Below are 19,568 nucleotides of genomic sequence, written 5' to 3' on the forward strand. Positions count from 1 at the left end.
ACCCAGTAAATAAAGCCAATTTATAGGACTCTAGAAAGCATACAGAAGCTTTCACCAGATTCTTAGCTTAGTCAATAAAAAAGAAACCTATTATTAGGCCCTTCAGAATAGAAACCTCTTCAGTATGTTTCTACAGTACTGAGCAAAAAGGGGGCCCTCAATCGGTAACTGAATATTGCCGAAAATTCCAACACAAATGATGAATTCTGCTTTTAAACGCCTTATGGGGAACCTTCTGACCAGGTGACAGCCTGGAGGATCCTTAAAAAGCCATTGGAGGATTTTTTTATTTTTCTTTAAACAATACGACCTTCAAAAAAATTATTGTTCAAGGCACGGCAATTTATACCTGCAGATTAGCACTTCACTTAAGAAGAACCCTAAGAGAACACCACTGCCTTTCCCTGGCTACATTTGCCAGAGTGAAAAGAGACTGCCACCCGGTGGACTGCAACCGAGTACATCAACTGCAAGCCATGACAATCAATATAGAACTGTTGAAAATTTTATTTTTAAGAAAGTGCGGTTATTTTCAGGATTTTCCCCGTCAACATAATAATGTTTCAAATACATAAATTTGCTTTGCATTCTGTCCTGCACCTGGAAAATCAGCATTTGCATGAAGGCACTGTACATATAAGGCTTTTCAGAATTACAAGAAAAAAATAATCTACCAAATTAAGCTTTTACCATAGAAATAGTTAGCTAGTGCAATCACTCAGTTCAGAGGTGGGTTATATGTTCTAAATGCAGCTTGTGCCACCCTTGGGAAGGTTTTAACACAATTCACCTGTAATATAGCAATGCTGAATAGCATACACAGATTGTTTAACACCTCTCAAGGTTTGAAGTTCATTTGTATTTGTAAAATCCTTCTCCAGTCTTCTTACCCAGCTTCTTTTCTTGTACCAGTTTATTCAGGAGTGGGCTGGGTGCAAAAAGAGGGTTGTTGGGCTCTAACGAATGCCATCCTGGTGGAAAAGAAGTGGATGAATTAGTAACAGTTCTGTTTATATGCAAAGATAATAGAGATCTGCATCTCTCTAGAAAAGTATTACGAGGTCAGAAAATGGAAGGCCTGGAATTTATTCTAGACAATCTGAGATCTTTCAACACAGCTTCATAAAGCACAGACCAGGACTGATGATTATGAGCAAATCTGAACACGTTATAATCTCCATGACTGAGGATTTTTAATACTTAAAAAAAATTAAGGAGAATTTTTAAAATATAGTTCAGTACAGGAAATAAAACAAAGACTATGCTGAAAAGAAATTCAAGTGCAAAGAAATTCCAAGTTGAATTTCTAACCATTGAAAGACATGGTCCACCAGAATAATATAACACTACTCCACAGTGCTGGATAAAAGCAGAGGTTTCACTGAAGATGCCATTTTTAAAGTCTCATTCTGCCTTGGAGAAAACTTAAACTGCACATTCAAAATAATACAACCATCAAGTTATCCCCAATTATGTTGGGATTTTTCTGTAATTGTGCTAACATTCATCCACTTAACTGAAGTGAAAGGGAGATGGCATACTTGCATCTTTTAAGGCATTTACTCGGTTTCATATTAATTGAGAATGAAAATGTGGCTGGCAGAAAAAGGAGAAGGAGTCTAAATATTTATTCTTTTTCATCAGAATTTCTTACCTCCAGCATGTGTCTCTCTTCCCACTGGTTCTTTTTAGTTACATAAAGTTCCACTATAAATTATTATTTCCCACTGGAACTTGACAAAGCTAGCAAAAACACCTCTGTTCTGTCCCCACGTACATAGGGTGCAGGCATACAGTACAAATGCTGCACTCATAACAACATTCTGAGCTGAATTCTCATTCCTTTCTCCTCGAGAGTTAATGGGCTATGGCATAAACATTCAGTTTAAACTACTTCAGATTTTCATTAGAACATTAATATACAACTTAGCTAAAAAGGAGAAAAACAGAAGAAAACAAGCATGCAGTACCATCTATAATGTATTTGCTGGTATCCAACCCAACATAGTCCAGCAGTTCAAATGGACCCATGGGATAGCCAGCCCCAAGCTTCATAGCAACATCAATATCTTCCTTTGATGCATCTCCTAGAGAAAAGATTGACAGTTTGATGAAGAGAGAAGACTCCGCATCTACTTGGCACCACTTATAAATAATTAAGAGGGTGTTATTTCACCCTGGTGCAGCTCTTCACAGAAATCTCTGCACGTTTCAGAAACACAAGAACTGGAGTCAGCATACACTTGCTGCAGTATAAAGCTGAATCTCTCACAAAAAAAGTAAAAGCCTGCAGGCCCACTTTCTATTTTTCAAGCTTCCTCTTGCCTTTCAATACAGATTACTACGCTGTTGATGGAGTCACAGTTACTGCATTCAACTTCTCAGAAAGACCAAAGGAAGAACTGGTCCACTGTGAAGATTCAGAAGTTTCTTTTAGAGGCAGCTGAACAGTGTAAGTAAGAAAATATCTAAATTTCAGCTTCATGGGATCAGCAGCAGCTTTTGAATGATGCACAGGACAGCACTTCCCTTTCTCTAAAACAGCCAGAAGGCAAGCAATACCCAGCTGACAGACCAAGCATGGGGAGGAGAGCAGCAGCAGCTGAGTAACATGCTTAGTTACAGCAGCTTTCTCACGAGGATATTCATCAGCATCTGAGATGGCAGATAAGAGTGACATATGAAGACAGGCTGAGAAAGTTGGGGCTGTTCATCCTGGAAAAGAGAAGGCTGCGTGGAGACCTCGTAGCAGCCTTCCAGTATCTGAAGGGGGCCTGTAAGGATGCTGAAGAGGGACTCTTCACTAGGGGCTGCAGTGATAGGACAAGGGTTAACGGGTTAAAACTTAACCAGGGGAAGTTTAGACTGGATATAAGGAGGATGTTCTTTCCTGTTAGGGTGGTGAGGCACTGGAATGGGCTGCCCAGGGAAGCTGTGAATGCTCCATCCCTGGCAGTGTTCAAGGGCAGGCTGGACAGAGGCTTGGGTGACATGGTTTAGTGTGAGGTATCCCTGCCCATGGCAGGGGGGTTGGAACTAGATGATCTTAAGGTCCTTTCAAGCCCTAACTATTCTATGATTCTGTGACCTGAAAAAAGCTGTGCAAGTGCAGTTAAATTTGTGAAATCCAAACCTATATATATATACATAAATCAAAATACATATAAATTGAAATTATCAGAAATTTTTTACTTATACTTCAGTCTATGCCTACAAAAACACAAATCTTGCATTGCCACATTATCACAGTTAATATTCACCTCATCCGTTTGCTGGAAATGCATATTTTATACTGTCAGGAAAGCAGATGCACCTCTACTGCTTATGTTTAATACCCATTTTGATAAAAGCACTGTACTTCTTTGCAGATTCTACAAGAAGGATAAAGTTAAACAAACCCCATAGGTACTTGTTAAGTAATTTCCATGCTTGATGCGTACAGGCATTCAGGGTGTCCAAAAGCTTGGCAGACATAGCCTATGAAATTTATAAACCTAAGATCAGAGAATCTCAGAAACTAATTTTCAAAATTTCTTGAAAGGCAACAGCTTCAGTGGCAGTTCTGTATGAAGCAGTAATTTTTATGTATCTCCTTTTACTCTTTAGAGCTGACATTTTTCCTCTTTTTTAAACCACATTTTATTTCTGAAGAACTGGGAAAATGAGCCTTACTTAATTCTAACCATTTAAACTCCCCAAATTCTGACACACGTACACTGTCAACTCATCTGAAGGTGATGCAGAAGTACATACTTCTTATATCAACAGATTTATCCCATTTTGTTTGTCAAACTTGGGACTTGGCCACTTGACAGTATACAGCTTTGTTACAATACAATAAAAAATAGTAAAAGGGCAAACCAGGGTAGTACCCCTAGGTCATACTAATATCCTACTATAAAAGAGACTTCCATAGGAACTTGACTGTCTGCTTAGTTTTCCACTCATAAAAGGGCAGTGCATTACACCATACATTAATATTTATAGTATGTCACCTGTTAAAATCACTGTTAATATATTAATGGTATTTTGCCTATGCAAAAGTGCACATTTAACACAAGGAGAGTCTGTAGAAATAGACTCAAGGGCTGACCCAATAAAATGGTATTTCAGTGCTTGGTGTTGCCAGGAAAGAGATCCGATATCATACTAATGTGGATGACAATCTGGCTCATGTGTCTACTCTGAGAATTAACAGAAAGGATATGATAAAAATTTAACCTGATTCAGTGGAAAATAAGAATTAGAAGACAGCCATCAGGCTCATGAAAACATTATCCAGCTTTTTAAATGGATTTCATTTGAGTTAAAAATTCATAAATGAACTTTAACAAGTCTGGAAATACCATACCGATGAACAAAATACAAACAGAATAAAGATTAAATCAAAATATTGTTTTGCTTCTGCAGAAAAGTCAATTTTAACATACAGCCCCAGTGACTTTTTTCTTCTACGTTTAATTAAAAGTTCTAGTGTCTCCTGAAATATGCACAATGATACATGTCACTTAACAAAAGCACCTCTTCTACACACACTGGAACACCTATACACTTTACTTAAAATTGTGACTTTTTCTAAGAGAATAATGGCCCCTCAAATCCATGCCTTTCAAGTCACTAAATTTGCTCTTTTCTCCTTTTGACATGTAATTAGGTATATCTGTTGATGGATAAACAAGTAGTGTTGATTTGTATTTTTTTTTCCTGGAGATCAAACCATCACTTCCATGTGATATAAGAGATTTATAATACTTAATATTTAAAGCATATTTTGGGGAATCCTCATAATGGAGTGCTTTCATCTGTAAAAAAAAGCAGACTTCAAAACCGAAATGTTTCAAATGCCATTCTTAGTAGCACAGAACTATGAGCAGAGCGCTTTAAATAAAAGTAATTATACTCTGTAATTTTCTCTTTATCCACTAAATTACTGGCTTGTTTCTTTTTCAAAACAACTATCAATGCTTTGAAAAATTTAGCGGTTATTTGAGGATTTTTGATTATTTCTACCTACCCTCAGTATCAAAGAGACCAGGAGTGAGATAGGAGTTCCTAAAGAACCTACATCTAAACGAAGACACAGAAGAGAAACAGGAGGTTTTAAGTGGCAGTAGATTAACCCAAATATTTGCATACCAGTACCAGTGTGACACTACTTACCTCACCTATAAATAGGTGTTTTATTTCACAAGCCAATGCAAGTGAACTCAGGAGAACTTTACTAATTGTCCAATGGGATTTTCAATCATTTTCATTAACATCTTTAGGGACTGAGAGAGGGAGGTTCCAGTTAGTTGGCAGAGGATATTTTTGCAGTGGTACTACACTCACCTTGTCATCTCCAAACCAGAAACATTTTTCACCACCAGAAATTTCCCACACAAGTAACTAGCACCTTCTGACTCTGCACACATTGATATCTCAAAGTGCAGAGAAGGTCTTCCTAGTGACACATATTGGCTCATATTTGATGTTCACTGTTCACTTCCAGCCTTTAAGTTCTGAAAGTTTTGAGGGAATCCCAAGGCTTTTCTGAAGGGATATAACATTTCACAGTGTTGTACATCAACATTCCCTGAAGTCAGTATCCCAGCAAGTACCTCTTTCAAAAAGTCGAACAGCTTCCATCATATATGGCACCAACAGACGGTTCACAATAAACCCTGGAGTATCCTATGGAAAGAAAAATAAAGGATTCTAAATAAATATTCTTTACAAGTACTACACTCAAAAGCTACATAACAAGTCAAACAAGTAGATGAAGAGACTTATTGAATCATCAACTTCCAGTACTCTCTAAATCTTATTTTTCATCTATCTGCTCAGTATTAAAAGACAAAAGATGAACTTCACAAACAAGGAATGGCACATAAACATTCATCGTGACTGAGAACAATAAGACTATTACAAGCCCAACTCAACCTTAATTTATGTGGCCATTTGGCAAATGACTTTTGTTTAGCAAAATTCTGCTGATACAATTTCCTGAAAGACACAAGAAGAGCTGTTCTTTTTAACACTTGTGTGTTCACTACCAGAAATGCTTCTGGCTAAAAAGTCTACTTCTCCCTCACTGCTCACTGGCAAACAATGCTTTTGAAAGCTAGGATCACTTCAATAGCAAACACCAGTGGTATGAATGAAAAGGTAAAGATACATGCCATCAGAAGATAACAAACTGATACACAACTTCTTTTACACAAACTTGAATCAAAATCCAAAATACAAAAAAAAAGTGTTTTGCAAATTCATAACAATAATTCACCACATATTCTGCACATCACATACTGCAAAGCTGTGACAGAAACAGGAAAAAAAGTCAACTAAGGCCACAGAGCAATTTAGCAGTAGAGCCTGAATTAGAATCCGGCATCCAGATGCTGAATCTGGTAACTACCAGATTGCAGGCCCTTCTTTTTATGACCAAATGTCTCCTGGCAGCTGTGAAATGCAAGGCCATAGCTTGCACAAAGCTACCCAGACCACAGCTTAATGGATTTGGAAGAAAAAAGCTGCAAAGCAGTGAAGACTAATATTGGTCTAGTTACTGCAGTCTTAAGAAAAACTTGCAGTGAGCAGCACACACCATGGAAGATTCATCCAGCTACCTTATAGTAGAAGAGGTAGCAGTTTTGTTTCTAGCATGGCTAAAGATGAACTCCTGCTTAAGCTCCCCAGCCCAGGCTTCTGGAGGACTGGAAAAGAAAAAAAACAAAAACTGTAGCCCTGATACTTGTGAGTTTTGCTACTCTAGACAGGATGCCAAGAGTCACTCTGCTTTGAGAAATACGTAGTAAATGTGGCTGTTTGGCCAAAATTCTTTTAATGGTGAATAGAAACTGGACAAAAAGCAGCCTAGAAAATCTTACCAAGTGCTCTTATATTTAACTAAGACCTACCACTTCAGCGTTTTTTAAGATCAGACCTTCTGAACACTATACAGTTAAAATGTACTCACCTTACAACTGACAGGACTCTTTCCTACTGCTTTACTGAAATCCACAAGTGACTCAAAAGTTTTTTGGCTGGTCATTGGAGTCTTAATGACCTGGTCAGAGGGAAGGTAAGGAGAGCATAAGAACATTTATGAGCAGAATCTCTCCCATTTCCCAGTACAGCAATGATTAAACTGTAAACCAGAATACTATTCCAGAAATTCACAAAACTTTTGTTTTGCAAAAAAACCCAACAATTTCAGTGGATATATATGTATAATAGACACAGAATTCTATTTTAAAGACAGATACATTTTGCACATTTTGAAATTACGCGTTTATTTAAGACACTTTCCTACTACGGATGGTAAAAGGAACAATCCTTACATAAACAAGTATGATAAAATAACTTTAAAAGCTACATAGTCTGTTGTCTTGGGAAACACAATGGCACCACTCTAGAGAACCACATTAACAGACATAGCTCCTGATATAAAGGGTTGTAACATCTACCCTCTGCCCAATGTAAACATGATGCAGATATTTAATTCTAAAGAAAATTTTAAATCTATTTTCAAATTTGTGACAGCCTCTTAGCTTCGAGTAGTATGTTCCCATGTTGATCTTCTTCACAACTGAGTCTGTCATCACATGTAGTATTTTCTAAACTTCACTGGAGTTGGGATGCCTTAAGTAATTTATTACAGACCTACCCTGCACTCCCCTCACCCTCCCCCACAAAAAAAAAAAAGACTTGCACACGCTGAAATGGTTGTGGTATATTTCTGTTGAAACTGAACTCCATGTGCAGCAACTGAAAACTGCTCTACATGAGCAGTTAAGGCTGACCTCCTTGTTCATACTATTAAGTCATACACAGATTCCGTCCCTCTTACTGAAGCAAGACCAAGACAAAAACAGGCTGTTAAAACTGAGGAAAAGGCTTGTTTCTCATCAGAAAGAAAAAAAAAGTGTTCTTTGATATTAGATTAAAATATCTGGGATTCTTACATAAGACTGCAACAGTCTCAAGAATGAGTTTTTAATATGCACTTTAGATTTTTGAATCCTTAGCACTAGCTTTTTGGATTATTAGAAAAATAAATCCTCTCAAAGCTGTGTGCTTCTAAGCACGAGACAAATAATCTGTGAAAAGAGCAGATAAGACTCAAACGCACTGCACATTTGTCACCCGTGAAGGACGGATTCCATGACAGATGACTGGCAATTTCAGTAATGTCTTTTGTCGTTTTGGCAACTCTCTTGATTTCCCCCCAGTTATTTCAAATCAAAACATCTGTTTTACACAGCAAATGTTGTTCTGCAGTGTCTGTCAGTGTCAACCGTGGTCTACAGCAGTAGATCAGAAACAAAAGCGAAGCTTTAAAAAATGTATTTACCTACTAATACTGGAACCTTTCAAGATCAAGTCAACAGAAGCAGAGCTTCTGTGTTTTAAAGCTCTTAAATACTACTCATCAACTGGAGTCACACTGAGGTAGAATGTTCACAGGTCAGGTGAAAAAAAATACAAATTAGACTGACCACAGCAGTCTCTGTTTTGGTATTTTACAAACAAGGATAGATATCTTCTGTATTTTTCAAATATCACAGAGGCTTAGTTTATATTTCTAAAGACTATGATTTGGTTTAGGCTTGAGACAGGGCACAGAACATTTCCTCCACAGAAATAAATTACTGCCAAAAAGTAGATCTTAGCACAGAAATCAATAAAGCCTATGTTAGCCTATGGAATTTCTGGTAAAGACTTCTGTTATCTCTGACACACCTATAATACTCTTCTCTTTCCTTCTTACACCGTTTCCCCAGAGCATTTAGTCACAATATACAGGACGCAATATTAAATTTAAAAAAAAAATCCACGTGGGTACAGAGTCGGTGAAAGAGAATTTGCAAGTGTCTGAGCCTTCACTGGACTACAGTACTCTGAATCAAATTTGTTCATTTCGGACAAAAGGTTCAAACATTTCAAAAGGGGAAAGAGGAGAATTAGACATTCAAAGACGCAGAGCAAGCAGCTGTGTAATATGTATTTTGATGGGAAACAAGCAAAAAGTATAATAAAGTGAATCTCAGGAGTTCAAAAAGCAGGCACAACATATTTGAAGCTCTTGTCATCAAAGCAGTACTAGAACTAACCACTCATGGGACAGAGGAAAAAGTTTTACAGCATTTAATGGTATGAAATAAGTGAAACTTTGGGGCAGAGGAGCCAAAATGAAAAGTTTATTTTCACTTACTCAGGAGCTTAAGTTCTAGCTGATCAAGGTCAGGGGTCACAGGGGAAGGTAAGAAAAAGGAGATGAGAGACCTGCCATTTTTTTTGCAATGTGAACTTTACTCTGGAGACTTAGCTAAACTCTTCTATCAGATTATTTCTTATTCTGCTCTGCAATATTATTAGAAATTGCATGATGTAGCCAAAGAGAGTATGTTTAGAAAAGACATCTGGAGAATTACATAAAAGCATCTTTTTACACTTCCTAAAGGCTGGGAAATACTGTAATACTTTCGGACTAATCATCTGGAACATTGAAACAAGCATGGCTGATTGTTTCATAAGCCACAAGGCAGTAAGATTTCATCTTATTTTGTATCAATGTCTACACTGGCAGCAATCAAATTCCTGTGTCAGTCAGATGATTTTGTTTAAGCTTTCAGTAGTTCTTATTAATCAGCTTGCCTGCATGCTTGAAATGATCGCTACAAACAGCACCTGTCTTGGCAGGTCAGTGGAGAACTTTGGAGCCTCAAGACCAAAAGAGTTTCCTCTGTCTCTTTAACCTGCCCCTCAACAGAGAATACACCACCCCCTTATCAATAACAGCAGCTTGTTCCATTATCAGAAGAGCTGCAAACTGAGATCTGCTCTTTCATCCAACTGAATTCTCAGTGGTGACAATTGCACTGCTGTGCTACAGTGCTTGTGATGATTACAAGATGTCTACCTCCACAAGCTTCATCATAGGCACAGGATTGAAGAAATGGAGACCACCAAATCGGTCCTGCCTCGTGGTTGAGTTAGCCAACTGTGTGATTTGCAAGGATGAAGTGTTGCTTGCAAATATTGTATGCCTGGAAAAAAAGAAACATATGGATTGTGTAAATGATGACTATTTTCCTGTCAGCAGGAGACTGGTGCACTAAACGTAAGTAGACATCCATTGGCCAACCATGCACAGGATTCTCAGAAATATCCCTGCAAATTATCATCATTCTTTTTCTGATATATAAATAAGAGCAATGATGAAATAACCACTGGAAGGGGTGCATGAGTTTCTGACTTCTGAGTAAGCATGTTGAATATTGGTATTAGGTGATGGGAAAAAAAAAAACTGAGTAGAAAACTTTTAGCTCCCCAAATCTATTCCACTTAATTCCTAAGCAAAACTGGAAACCTAAGGGTATTTTTTTATTGTGAATCATTTACACATCTATGGAAGCCCAATGATTTGCCATGTCAAAAATGCACTTTCGAGCTTTAAGAAAAATTTTGATTCTTTTTTTTCTATAATAATCACTGGCAGATGTGATAAGCAAACCTACCACCAGAGCAAAGAGCTGATGGAAAACAAAAACAGAGAAAAGGTAAAACCTGCTATGCACAGGTCACTGCAAAGGATACACTAAATCACAAGAATCTGAAGACATATGAAGTCCTTTTACAGATTAAAAATATCAAGATTTCTATTTTTATTATATTTTCTCAGTTTTTGAGCATGTATTACAGAGAAGGAAATAAAAAAAAATCCTGAAAATTCCTATTTACACTTCTTACAAATATTCTTTTGTTACTGTTCCACCGTAAATTAAGCCTTACATTGTTCTGAGTTGGGGGTACTAAAAAGAGTATTATACACCTCATAGTTTCGGCCTCTGAAGATCAATGCATCCAAAAGACACTTATCTTCACTAAAAACCTGCCACTGTACACGAAAAATTCAAATAGTCATGTAAAAATTCAGCACGTTGATTTGTTTATATCTGGATTCACTTAAAATAATTGTCTCAGCATCACTTCTGAGGGTGAATACTGTAGCCTCACATAACAAAAAGCCTTGGGGAAAAAAAGCATTAGATTTGTATTGTGTGCAAGGACATTTTATTTACACTTTCTGCTTTGACCATCCAATTGATTCAAATTGACTTTAAAATAGAATTTACATGCCTCTGTGACTTAGAACCACACAATCCATGCTTGAGGTCACAGCAGAGCTGGAATGCATTTGAAAGCAATGGCACTAGTGAAGCCCCAGTGACGCTTTCCCAGGCACCAGTATGCTTTCTCTTGGTGACATCTAGTGGGTCAGGGGACAGCATTAAAAACAGAATCACACACGAGAAATGCACCATTTCAATAAAACCTACCCTTACAGCCCAGCGGTTACACAGTTGTAGCGGGAACACTGAACACTTCTTTTGCAACACTTATAGAACACTGATTTTTAACACAATGAACAGCTGAAAATCATTGTCAGTACCTAGCTGAGTTTCTATGTCTACAAATAAATCCTAGACTGAGAGATGTTGATGGGTATTCCCACCACTCAGAAAGCAGGTAGAGAAGAACTCTTGAAGTGGATACCCCAAAATTCTTTTGTCATGTTCATTACGATCCTGTTTGGAAAAGGGCTGTAGTGTTTAAATGCCTAAAGGCCACAAAGAATGTGGGGATATTCTACAAAAAACCTAGTCTGACCTTTTCAAAATGGAAAGGTGAGACTGACTAAATTCAAAAAGAAAACAAAACCAAAGAGTGGGCAACCATGCTGTATCGCCTGCTCTGAAGATGCTGACCATGTAACTCAGGAACAATTACCATGCGGGAGGATGAGTGTAACATTGAGAGGAATATAACATACACAAGCAATACGGCAAAGCTCCAGAAACATAAACCAGCACGCTCTCAGACTGATGGCATCCAAGAAACAGCACACACCACTCCACCTGGACAGTTACCCCTTTCTTTATCCTCCATGTTAAGGTGCCTGTATGCTTATCACCATTTCCAATTTTCCCCTTAAAAGGGAAGGCTTCTTGTCTAATGTCATTTTTGCCAACCCTGCAAAATCATGCCTTTTGCCACAGGAAGAAGCATGAATCTGAACATCTCCCAGTACCTTTTAACACTCTTATAACGTAAAATTTGATGTTGCAAGGCAGCTATGCTTGCTGAGCTGAGCTATGCTCAGTCTTACAAAAAAAAAAAATAGCTCCAGATGTTCGAAATAAACATATTACTAAAGGAGGCTCCAAGTCCCTGTGCCCACTTCCTTGCTGACTGGTTTTAGACAGTTTACCATTTAGTACACTCTGATTTGCTCATCAGCTTTCTCTGCTGCATATGAACAAAGACTGTGGTCTGTTTTCTCAAAATAAGCACAATCTATCATGACAAGGTACAATGATAATTGATGAAGGCAGCTACTTAGGTCTGTCTGCCAGATCAAGGGTAATGGCAAATTACCCTGTGCTCAGTGCCCAACTGTTTGTGATCCTTTATTGTTTTCAGAAGTACCAGGTCATTTAGATAACTAACAATATGAGACAGCCTAAAAATCCCCCCAGGCTGATGTCAACTTAATGGTAATATATTTAAGGTGCAACCTGCCTAGTTCTTTAGTCTAAAATGCCTCTAGCCTATACACCCCCCCCCCCCCCCATTCAGCTGTACGGGTTAAAACCTCCACCTGTGAGCAGTCAAGGTCTTGTGATCCTGAGTCATCTGTTACAAGGATCAGCTTTTGCATACTCAGCTTAACAGCATTTTGGGTTTGGAGACAATACAACAGTAACTTCCAGCAGTTATCACCTATAGTTCAAAGAAAGTTCCAGAGGCTGTAAGTAACTGAACAAGTGCATGCTAAGAAGTTATTTACACTTTTACCTCAAACACAAGAGCAATGAGCTATTTACAAACTCTTGTAATACGGAGTAAACTTAAGCCACTGCTGAGCTGACTGTATGGGTAAGAGGCTGAGATTTCTTGAAACCTGCTCCTGCAGGCATACTGAAAGCAAGTACCTTATCATCCCAACTTCCTATTTAAATATGGGATTTAACTATACCCCATATGTACCAGGACAAGCTTATTCTACTGTTGTGTATTTGTGTTTGGATTTAGATTTGAACTTGTGAGTTAGACGGACAAGCTTTATGACTAAACATACCTGCAACCACATCAAAGGAAGCAATGCAACAAGTAAATGAACTGAAAGCAGCTGAAAGCATTTGTAACATATGCACCTGGCATAACTGTTCCATATCACATGACAATCTGAAGTTAGTCTATGGGAGAAAAACTCCTGCTATAAAAAAAAAGCAGCTAAGAAAATGGAGAACTAACAGTGTAAGATTAAAAATAGGAGATACAAAGGTCTAAGTTTCAAAATGTAACAGGAAAAGTACACATACTCTGGAGCAAACTTATCCAGTTGCTTGAAGAGTTCATTTTTAATTTCCTGGTTCTCGACAATAGCTTCTATCACCAAATCCGTGCTGTGGACCACTGCTACTGCATCTGTGCTTGTTGTGAGGTTCTTTAAGGTCTTCTCAATGAACTCAGCACCAGCCTGAAACATTTCCAGGAAGTTGGAATGTTTGGTTACAATTATTTCACTTATTTTCACGTGAAAACCCCCTTATATGCTCTGAAGTTTTTTTGAGCCCTGAAAACTTGAGGCAGTCTGCCACATTTCCAAATCAGTGAGAAAGTTCTGTACAGATTCGATGCTTTCACTGACAAAATTTTCCTAGCCAATCAAATTTCCTAGCAATCAAATTGCTTTGAAGCAAATAAGAGACGTTTGAATTCACTCTTTTAGGAAGACTATTTGCTGCAGTCCAGCCTTCAACATAAGAGTTTGAATTAACAACTGGTTGGTCAATCAGCAGTTTCTAAGACAACCTGGACTTACCCTCCGTAAAGAGGAGTTCTTCCAGTTTCAAACTTTTGCATTGCTTTCATTCAGTGATTATCTGGTTTCACTCCTATGAACAGATTATGCACTAGTTCATGAACACTCCACGAAAAGACCTACATTCACTACAATTTCAGTGCAAATGTGGGGAAAAATAATCTGTTTTCTGACCAGTAAATCTGCCGATCACTGACATGTTTGAGGACAGAAATAAAAAAAAAAATGCAATTTATGCAATTAAGTATATACCATTACAAGGAGTTTCAAGACTTTGAGCAAAGAGTAAATGGAGACACAGTGCAATTAAAAAACATACCTGCACTCTAAAATATAATGTCATATATAAAATGCAAGAATTATGTGGACAATTTTATTTTGGATTAAAAGACTCTGCATAATTATGTATGTATGCTCTGGCTATCCTAATATTACTATAATTTTTCTTCTGTAGTTCCTCATGCAAACCAGCCCTTTTAAAGTTCCTTTGTCTGCTGCATCATTCATGCTGGTAATCATCAATGCCAGTATATAATATATATGTTAATATGTATCAAAGGAAGAACTGGATATGTTGTGGAATTTAGAGAAGCAAGCACGGCAACAAATAACCTTTACGATATAAATACAGATGCACCAACTGCTCCACAGTAACTTACAGTATGTAAATCTTACTCAGTAATGTGCATGCAATGTATCTAATTCATGTTACTCCGGAGCAGTTAAACTTGCACTATCATTTACTTTGTAGTAATCCTGTATCCAAGTCTTGGGGCACAGAAGAAAGTCTCCTTACTAACATATTAAAACACTTTTGTTACTATTCACTGTTGGACAAATTGGTACATCCCCCAGGTAAGTACTCAAAGGTATCTTGCCATTAAATTAGGATTACTAATTTGGCACCATTTCCCATTTAGCATCTATTACAAAGGTCACCAAGTTGTTATAAATCTTTATCTCAAGGCTGAAGTCTACAAAAGAGAAAAAGGTAAGACATCTTTCCATCTCCTTGAATCAGAAACAGAAAGCCCAAGTTCTTCAGCACACTGAAAATAGCTTTCTTTTTAAGCCAGTATGTTAACATGCTCTATAATGCATAACTGCAAAAAATCTCAGAACTTCAGTATGGTAGCTTTTATTCTTCTAAGTTTTCCCAGAGGAATAAAGAAGACAATGTCAACCTCAGGCTTATCTGCAAACTTCTTCTTTGTCACTCTCTTCAAACTCTCTTCAATTCCTTTTGTAGACTTCTTAAGGATTTCCTCTGACTGGTCTACTAACACCACAGTGTGACCACTGGCTGCTGCAACCTGAAAGATAAAAGTACCACCAGTATCATAAAACCACCAACCATACTGATTTGTGTTTGGGCAGGCAACATGTTAGACAATGATTTAGGCAAAACAGAGCTAAAGAACACTGAATTAAGACTTAATGCAATTTCAAAAAAAAAAAAGAAAAAAAAAAAAAATAATCACAAAACCCCACACACAGTTGGAGCAGAAGGGAAGAGATAAAGGTCTCAGCTTAGGAAAAAAGCAATCCGAAAGGAAAAAGAAATCCATTTTTCCCCTGCACTGTCTACAGAACAGTACCTGTACCTGGAGGCAGATGAATTCTGCTGCTATGGATAGAAGACAAACAGCTGTCTTGAAAAGAGCAAGTAGCTTAGCTGTGATCCTTGGATCTTGGAAGGAAGAAAGGCTGTGAAGAGCAAAACCTGAATGCTGGCAGGGTGAGCGAGAGGCGTAAGGGATGGCTAACCCTTTGCTCCTGGGTCGGAGTGTAACAACTCTGATGATTAGCCATGAGCATGTCTCAATAACAGGAAAGCAACAGTGGAGCTGGGAGTAGCAGTGAAACGTTTGCCACTCCAGGACTGCAGAGACCTAAGTGGCTTGCAAACACTCCTTACTATGTACTTGGCACAAACACTGGCTCAGCTAAGGCACTACTGCATTGCATTTTGGGTTGGTATTCAATTAATTTCAAACATACAATGTCACTTTCTCACATTGCAACAGCCTATTAAAAATCAGCTGTTCATTATCTGTTACTTCACCGTTCATTAATTTCTGTTTCTCATTAGTTAGCCACAGCCTATCTTTGTCTTCAGAATCCTTGAACTAACAAGTTGTAATACAGCAATTGCGGAAAACAGATTAAAACATGGTTTCACTGGCTGTTTCTGAAGTCACATAACCTAGGTGCTTCCCTCCTGTGACCTTTTACTTTACCATCTAACCCTGCACCTGGAGACTAAAGATTCTCCTGTGCCCACAAGACCTATTCCAACAAGCCTAGCTGAATGAAAAATACAGAGGTATCTCCTGAAGAAAAGCATGGTGCTTTTCTCATCTAAGTTGCCTCAGTAATCCATCAAATAAAGAAATGCCAGACTGCTTCTGGACAGCAGCAGTATAGCTTTAACAACATGTCAGCTTGCAGCTGGACATGTCTTTATCCATCTTTTTTTTTTTTTGTTATTTTATTTTCATGATAGGCATTTCATCAAAACAACCGAATCATAAAAAACCCCAACATTTAAACCAAGCTTGGACTTGCACTCCTAACACTTCATCTGCTGCTGATTATTTGCAATGGTAAAGCAAGACCCTCCACTCTTCAGAAAAAAAAAAATCAATACCAAGTACATTTATAACAGATCCTTCACTGATTATCCACCTACACCACCACCACTGACCAGCTGACAAAAAATCCTAGAAAAATTAACATCTCCCTTTTCCCTTCTTATTCTTACCATATTTACATGGATAAGAAGAAAAATGACAAAGGGTCATATCATCTCCTTGTAATTCACACATGCTCGCTCACTCTACTATGAAATGATCTGAAGAATACTAAGTAACAAAAGAGTGTTGGGGAGTCAATTAATGCTTTTCTCATACAGAAGTGCTTCTGTATCAGAAATTATAAACCCCTGGCTTTCATCCATATATTTTAGCAGAGGTTAGCTTTTCCTGACATTATGAGAAAGAAAATAGAGGGACAACCCCTTACATATTCTAAAAAGGAGGAAAAGCTGTATTAACAGCATATGGAGGAGACCCCACTCAGTGTTTTCATCATCTCTGCTCTGAGATAATTTCAGATTGATAAATTGGAGGCAGATGGTCAGCAAAATCACGCCCGGTCCTTAACAGTGGTAGAAGATTGCGAGCTCTGTTAGAGGCAAATACCAGACATGCGTCCCTGGACAAGCCACTCTCTGAAAATGTTCAGATTACGCAGATGAGTTTACTTTTCCTGCAGAATTATAACCGTTGCATAGCATGCATCTGCCTCAAATCTTTCATCTTTCTCCACAAAGTCTTTCTCCAAAGTTGTTCTTTGATTGTTCCCTCAGTGGAAACCTCATGTTCCAGTATCAAGATACAGAGCAGAAGATTCACCAGACAAGTTAATAAACAACTAGCTAATTCCTTAGCAAAAAAAAAAAGAAAAAGCCCCTGCATTCCTACTGCCAGGAATGTGAGCAATCTTCAGTCCTGAGAAGGAAAACCATTAATTCATTAAAATGGAGAACAACTATCTATGAACTCCAACCTCACTATCTGATTCCACTTGTGGATGCCTTCATCCTCCAGTCATTCTTTGTGAAGTTTGTGAGCTACCCTGGTATCTTGGGCAACAACGTCTTTCTGTGAAGGAGACAAGTATCTAAATCTTAAATCACTGATACGACTGTTCAGTCTTCTGCCCCAAACTATCAAGTTAAAGATGAGCTTTAAAGCCAAAGGCCTGAGATTAAACACTGGGAAAGTAAGTCCTATGTAAATATTAACCATTTCATAACTCTGCAGATGACTGACAGATAAATGTCCATTTTATATGCTGTATTCTACTTTAATAACTTGTAAAACGTCACTTGATCTGTTCCCTTGGCAAGTCAGAAGCTTCCTGGACCAGTATTTTCCAAACAGCCTGGTTTATAAGTAGCCCACATATTGTTTTAAGAACCACCTTAAACAATTTATAGCATTGACCTTGGTTCTTCTTGCCCACCTGTCTGACCTGAAGACATGCGGATTAACAAGAGAACAGAAAGCCTGAAGGTTGAGCAACCGGGCAGCAGGGGTTCAGCAGTACTTTCTACTCCCCCGCAGCAGCAGTAAACCCCAAACTCACACAGGTCTGCCTGGACACGTCCCTCCACACCGCCAGCAGCCCTCATGCTCGTGGTGTGATGAGCACACACTGCCCACGCCGGTTCCCCAGTATGCCTTGCAAAACAGAGGCTGACGGGGTGAGACCCACCACACACTTCACCTGTTTCATGGGCCAGGGTCACAGACAGGTCTTGTTGCTCACACGTACAGCTCTCCAGTGCAAGAGCAGCCACCACTTCTCACACAAACACAGCATAGAATCACAGAATGGTTTGGGCTGGAAGGAACCTTAAGATCCCCGAGTTCCAATCCCCTGCCACGGGCAGGGACACCTTCCACTAGACCAGGTTGCTCAAAGCCCTGTCCAGCCTGGCCTTGAACACTGCCAGGGGCGGAAGCATGAAATGACCTGTAACAAATTCGGGAAAGCGCAATTTTTCTCTCGTTCACTCTAAATACCGCTCCCGCCTCACAACTCGGAGCGGCGCCTCGACCCGTGCAGGTCGCCGGCAAGGCCGGGCCGGCAGCTGGCCCCGGCACGTGACGCCCCGCCGCTCCGTCTCACGGGCACCCCGCTCCCGTCCGGTCCCGGCTACAGCCATACACCCCGGCCTGCTCGGCTCCCTCACCAGAAACCAGGAAACGAAGGGGACGCGGGAGCGCTGGGCGGCTGGAGCCGGGGTTCTCACTGCCCGGGAAAGGGTCCCCGCTGACCGCACAGCGCGTCCTTCGGGTGAGCACAGCGCCAGCGGCGTCCCCGCCTCACCCGGCCATCCCTCAGCGAAGCGCGAGGGTCCTTCCCGCTGCACGCGCCGAGTAACGGCCGCCCTGCAGCCGTCATGGCGCCGCCGCCTCCCCTCACCCCTGTCCCGCCGCCGGGCCGGGCCGGGCCGCGCCGCACTCACCTGGGCGATGCCGGCGCCCATGAGGCCGCCGCCGATGACCGTCACATGCTTGACGATCAGCTTCTTGGCGGCCGCTGTGGCGGCGGCGGAGGAAGCAGCGCGCACGAAGTGGCGGGTGGCGAAGGCCATGGCGACCGCGCGCAGCGGGGATCACTGGGCGAGAGGCGGCAGCGAGGCCGGGGCGGGCGGAGCGAGCGGAGCGCTCCGCCCCGGGGAGCGGTGGCGGTGCTGGCGGCGACGGCCGCCGCCCCGGGCCCGTGTTGAGTCCTTCGCCCCCGCAGCTTGTGGTTGCTGAAGAGGAACCGAGTAGCAGCGCGGAGGTGAGCACCGCAGCTGAAGTCCCTTGCGAGTCCCGGGATGGCGCTTGGGCAGCGGCAGATCTGGGGCAGTCTGCTCCAGTGTCTGTCCTTGCAGCAGAGGTCACTGCACAGCCTGCAAACGGTCACGTTCTGTCGCACTGCTCGTTTTCTCAGCATTAGAAAGCATTATGGAGCACCCATAAGATGAATGTTGCCAGACAAGGAGGAGACTTTATTTTCAGGCTAGCACAAACTATACAGTAAAATTAAAAACTATAATCCTTCCTTTATAAACACCAATGGCTGAAGCACACCAGGTGCAGACCGTCACCGTAGTTTTCCATCTAATTACCAGAAG

General features: G+C 40.1%; 1 protein-coding gene across 1 annotated transcript; it reads right to left on the minus strand.

Annotated features, from left to right (window-relative positions):
• Nucleotides 1-487: 487 nt before the first annotated feature.
• HADH (hydroxyacyl-CoA dehydrogenase) lies at nt 488-19,083 on the minus strand. Its single transcript, XM_062636680.1, has 8 exons — nt 18,912-19,083; nt 15,058-15,186; nt 13,371-13,528; nt 9,905-10,031; nt 6,959-7,048; nt 5,601-5,673; nt 1,971-2,087; nt 488-971 (listed from the first exon to the last, which is right to left on the minus strand). The coding sequence occupies exons 1-8, from the start codon at nt 19,038-19,040 to the stop codon at nt 853-855; spliced, it is 942 nt and encodes a 313-aa protein (XP_062492664.1). The 5' UTR covers nt 19,041-19,083; the 3' UTR covers nt 488-852.
• Nucleotides 19,084-19,568: the final 485 nt, after the last annotated feature.

The sequence above is a fragment of the Pezoporus occidentalis genome, unplaced genomic scaffold (assembly GCF_034315485.1).
Source record: "Pezoporus occidentalis ecotype Australia unplaced genomic scaffold, CSIRO_AGI_Poc_V1 ctg49, whole genome shotgun sequence".
Taxonomy (NCBI): domain Eukaryota; kingdom Metazoa; phylum Chordata; class Aves; order Psittaciformes; family Psittacidae; genus Pezoporus; species Pezoporus occidentalis.

What these genes read in the sequence shown, in the direction of transcription:
- HADH (XM_062636680.1), bottom strand. Translation starts at nt 19,040, where the DNA reads ATGGCCTTCGCCACCCGCCACTTCGTGCGCGCTGCTTCCTCCGCCGCC. An exon ending in AGTTTGCAGATAAGCCTGAG is followed by an intron (nt 13,529 to 15,057) that starts GTTGACATTGTC and finishes GAAATGTTTCAG; the next exon opens with GCTGGTGCTGAGTTCATTGA. An exon ending in CAGCAAATACATTATAGATG is followed by an intron (nt 972 to 1,970) that starts GTACTGCATGCT and finishes CTTTTCCACCAG; the next exon opens with GATGGCATTCGTTAGAGCCC.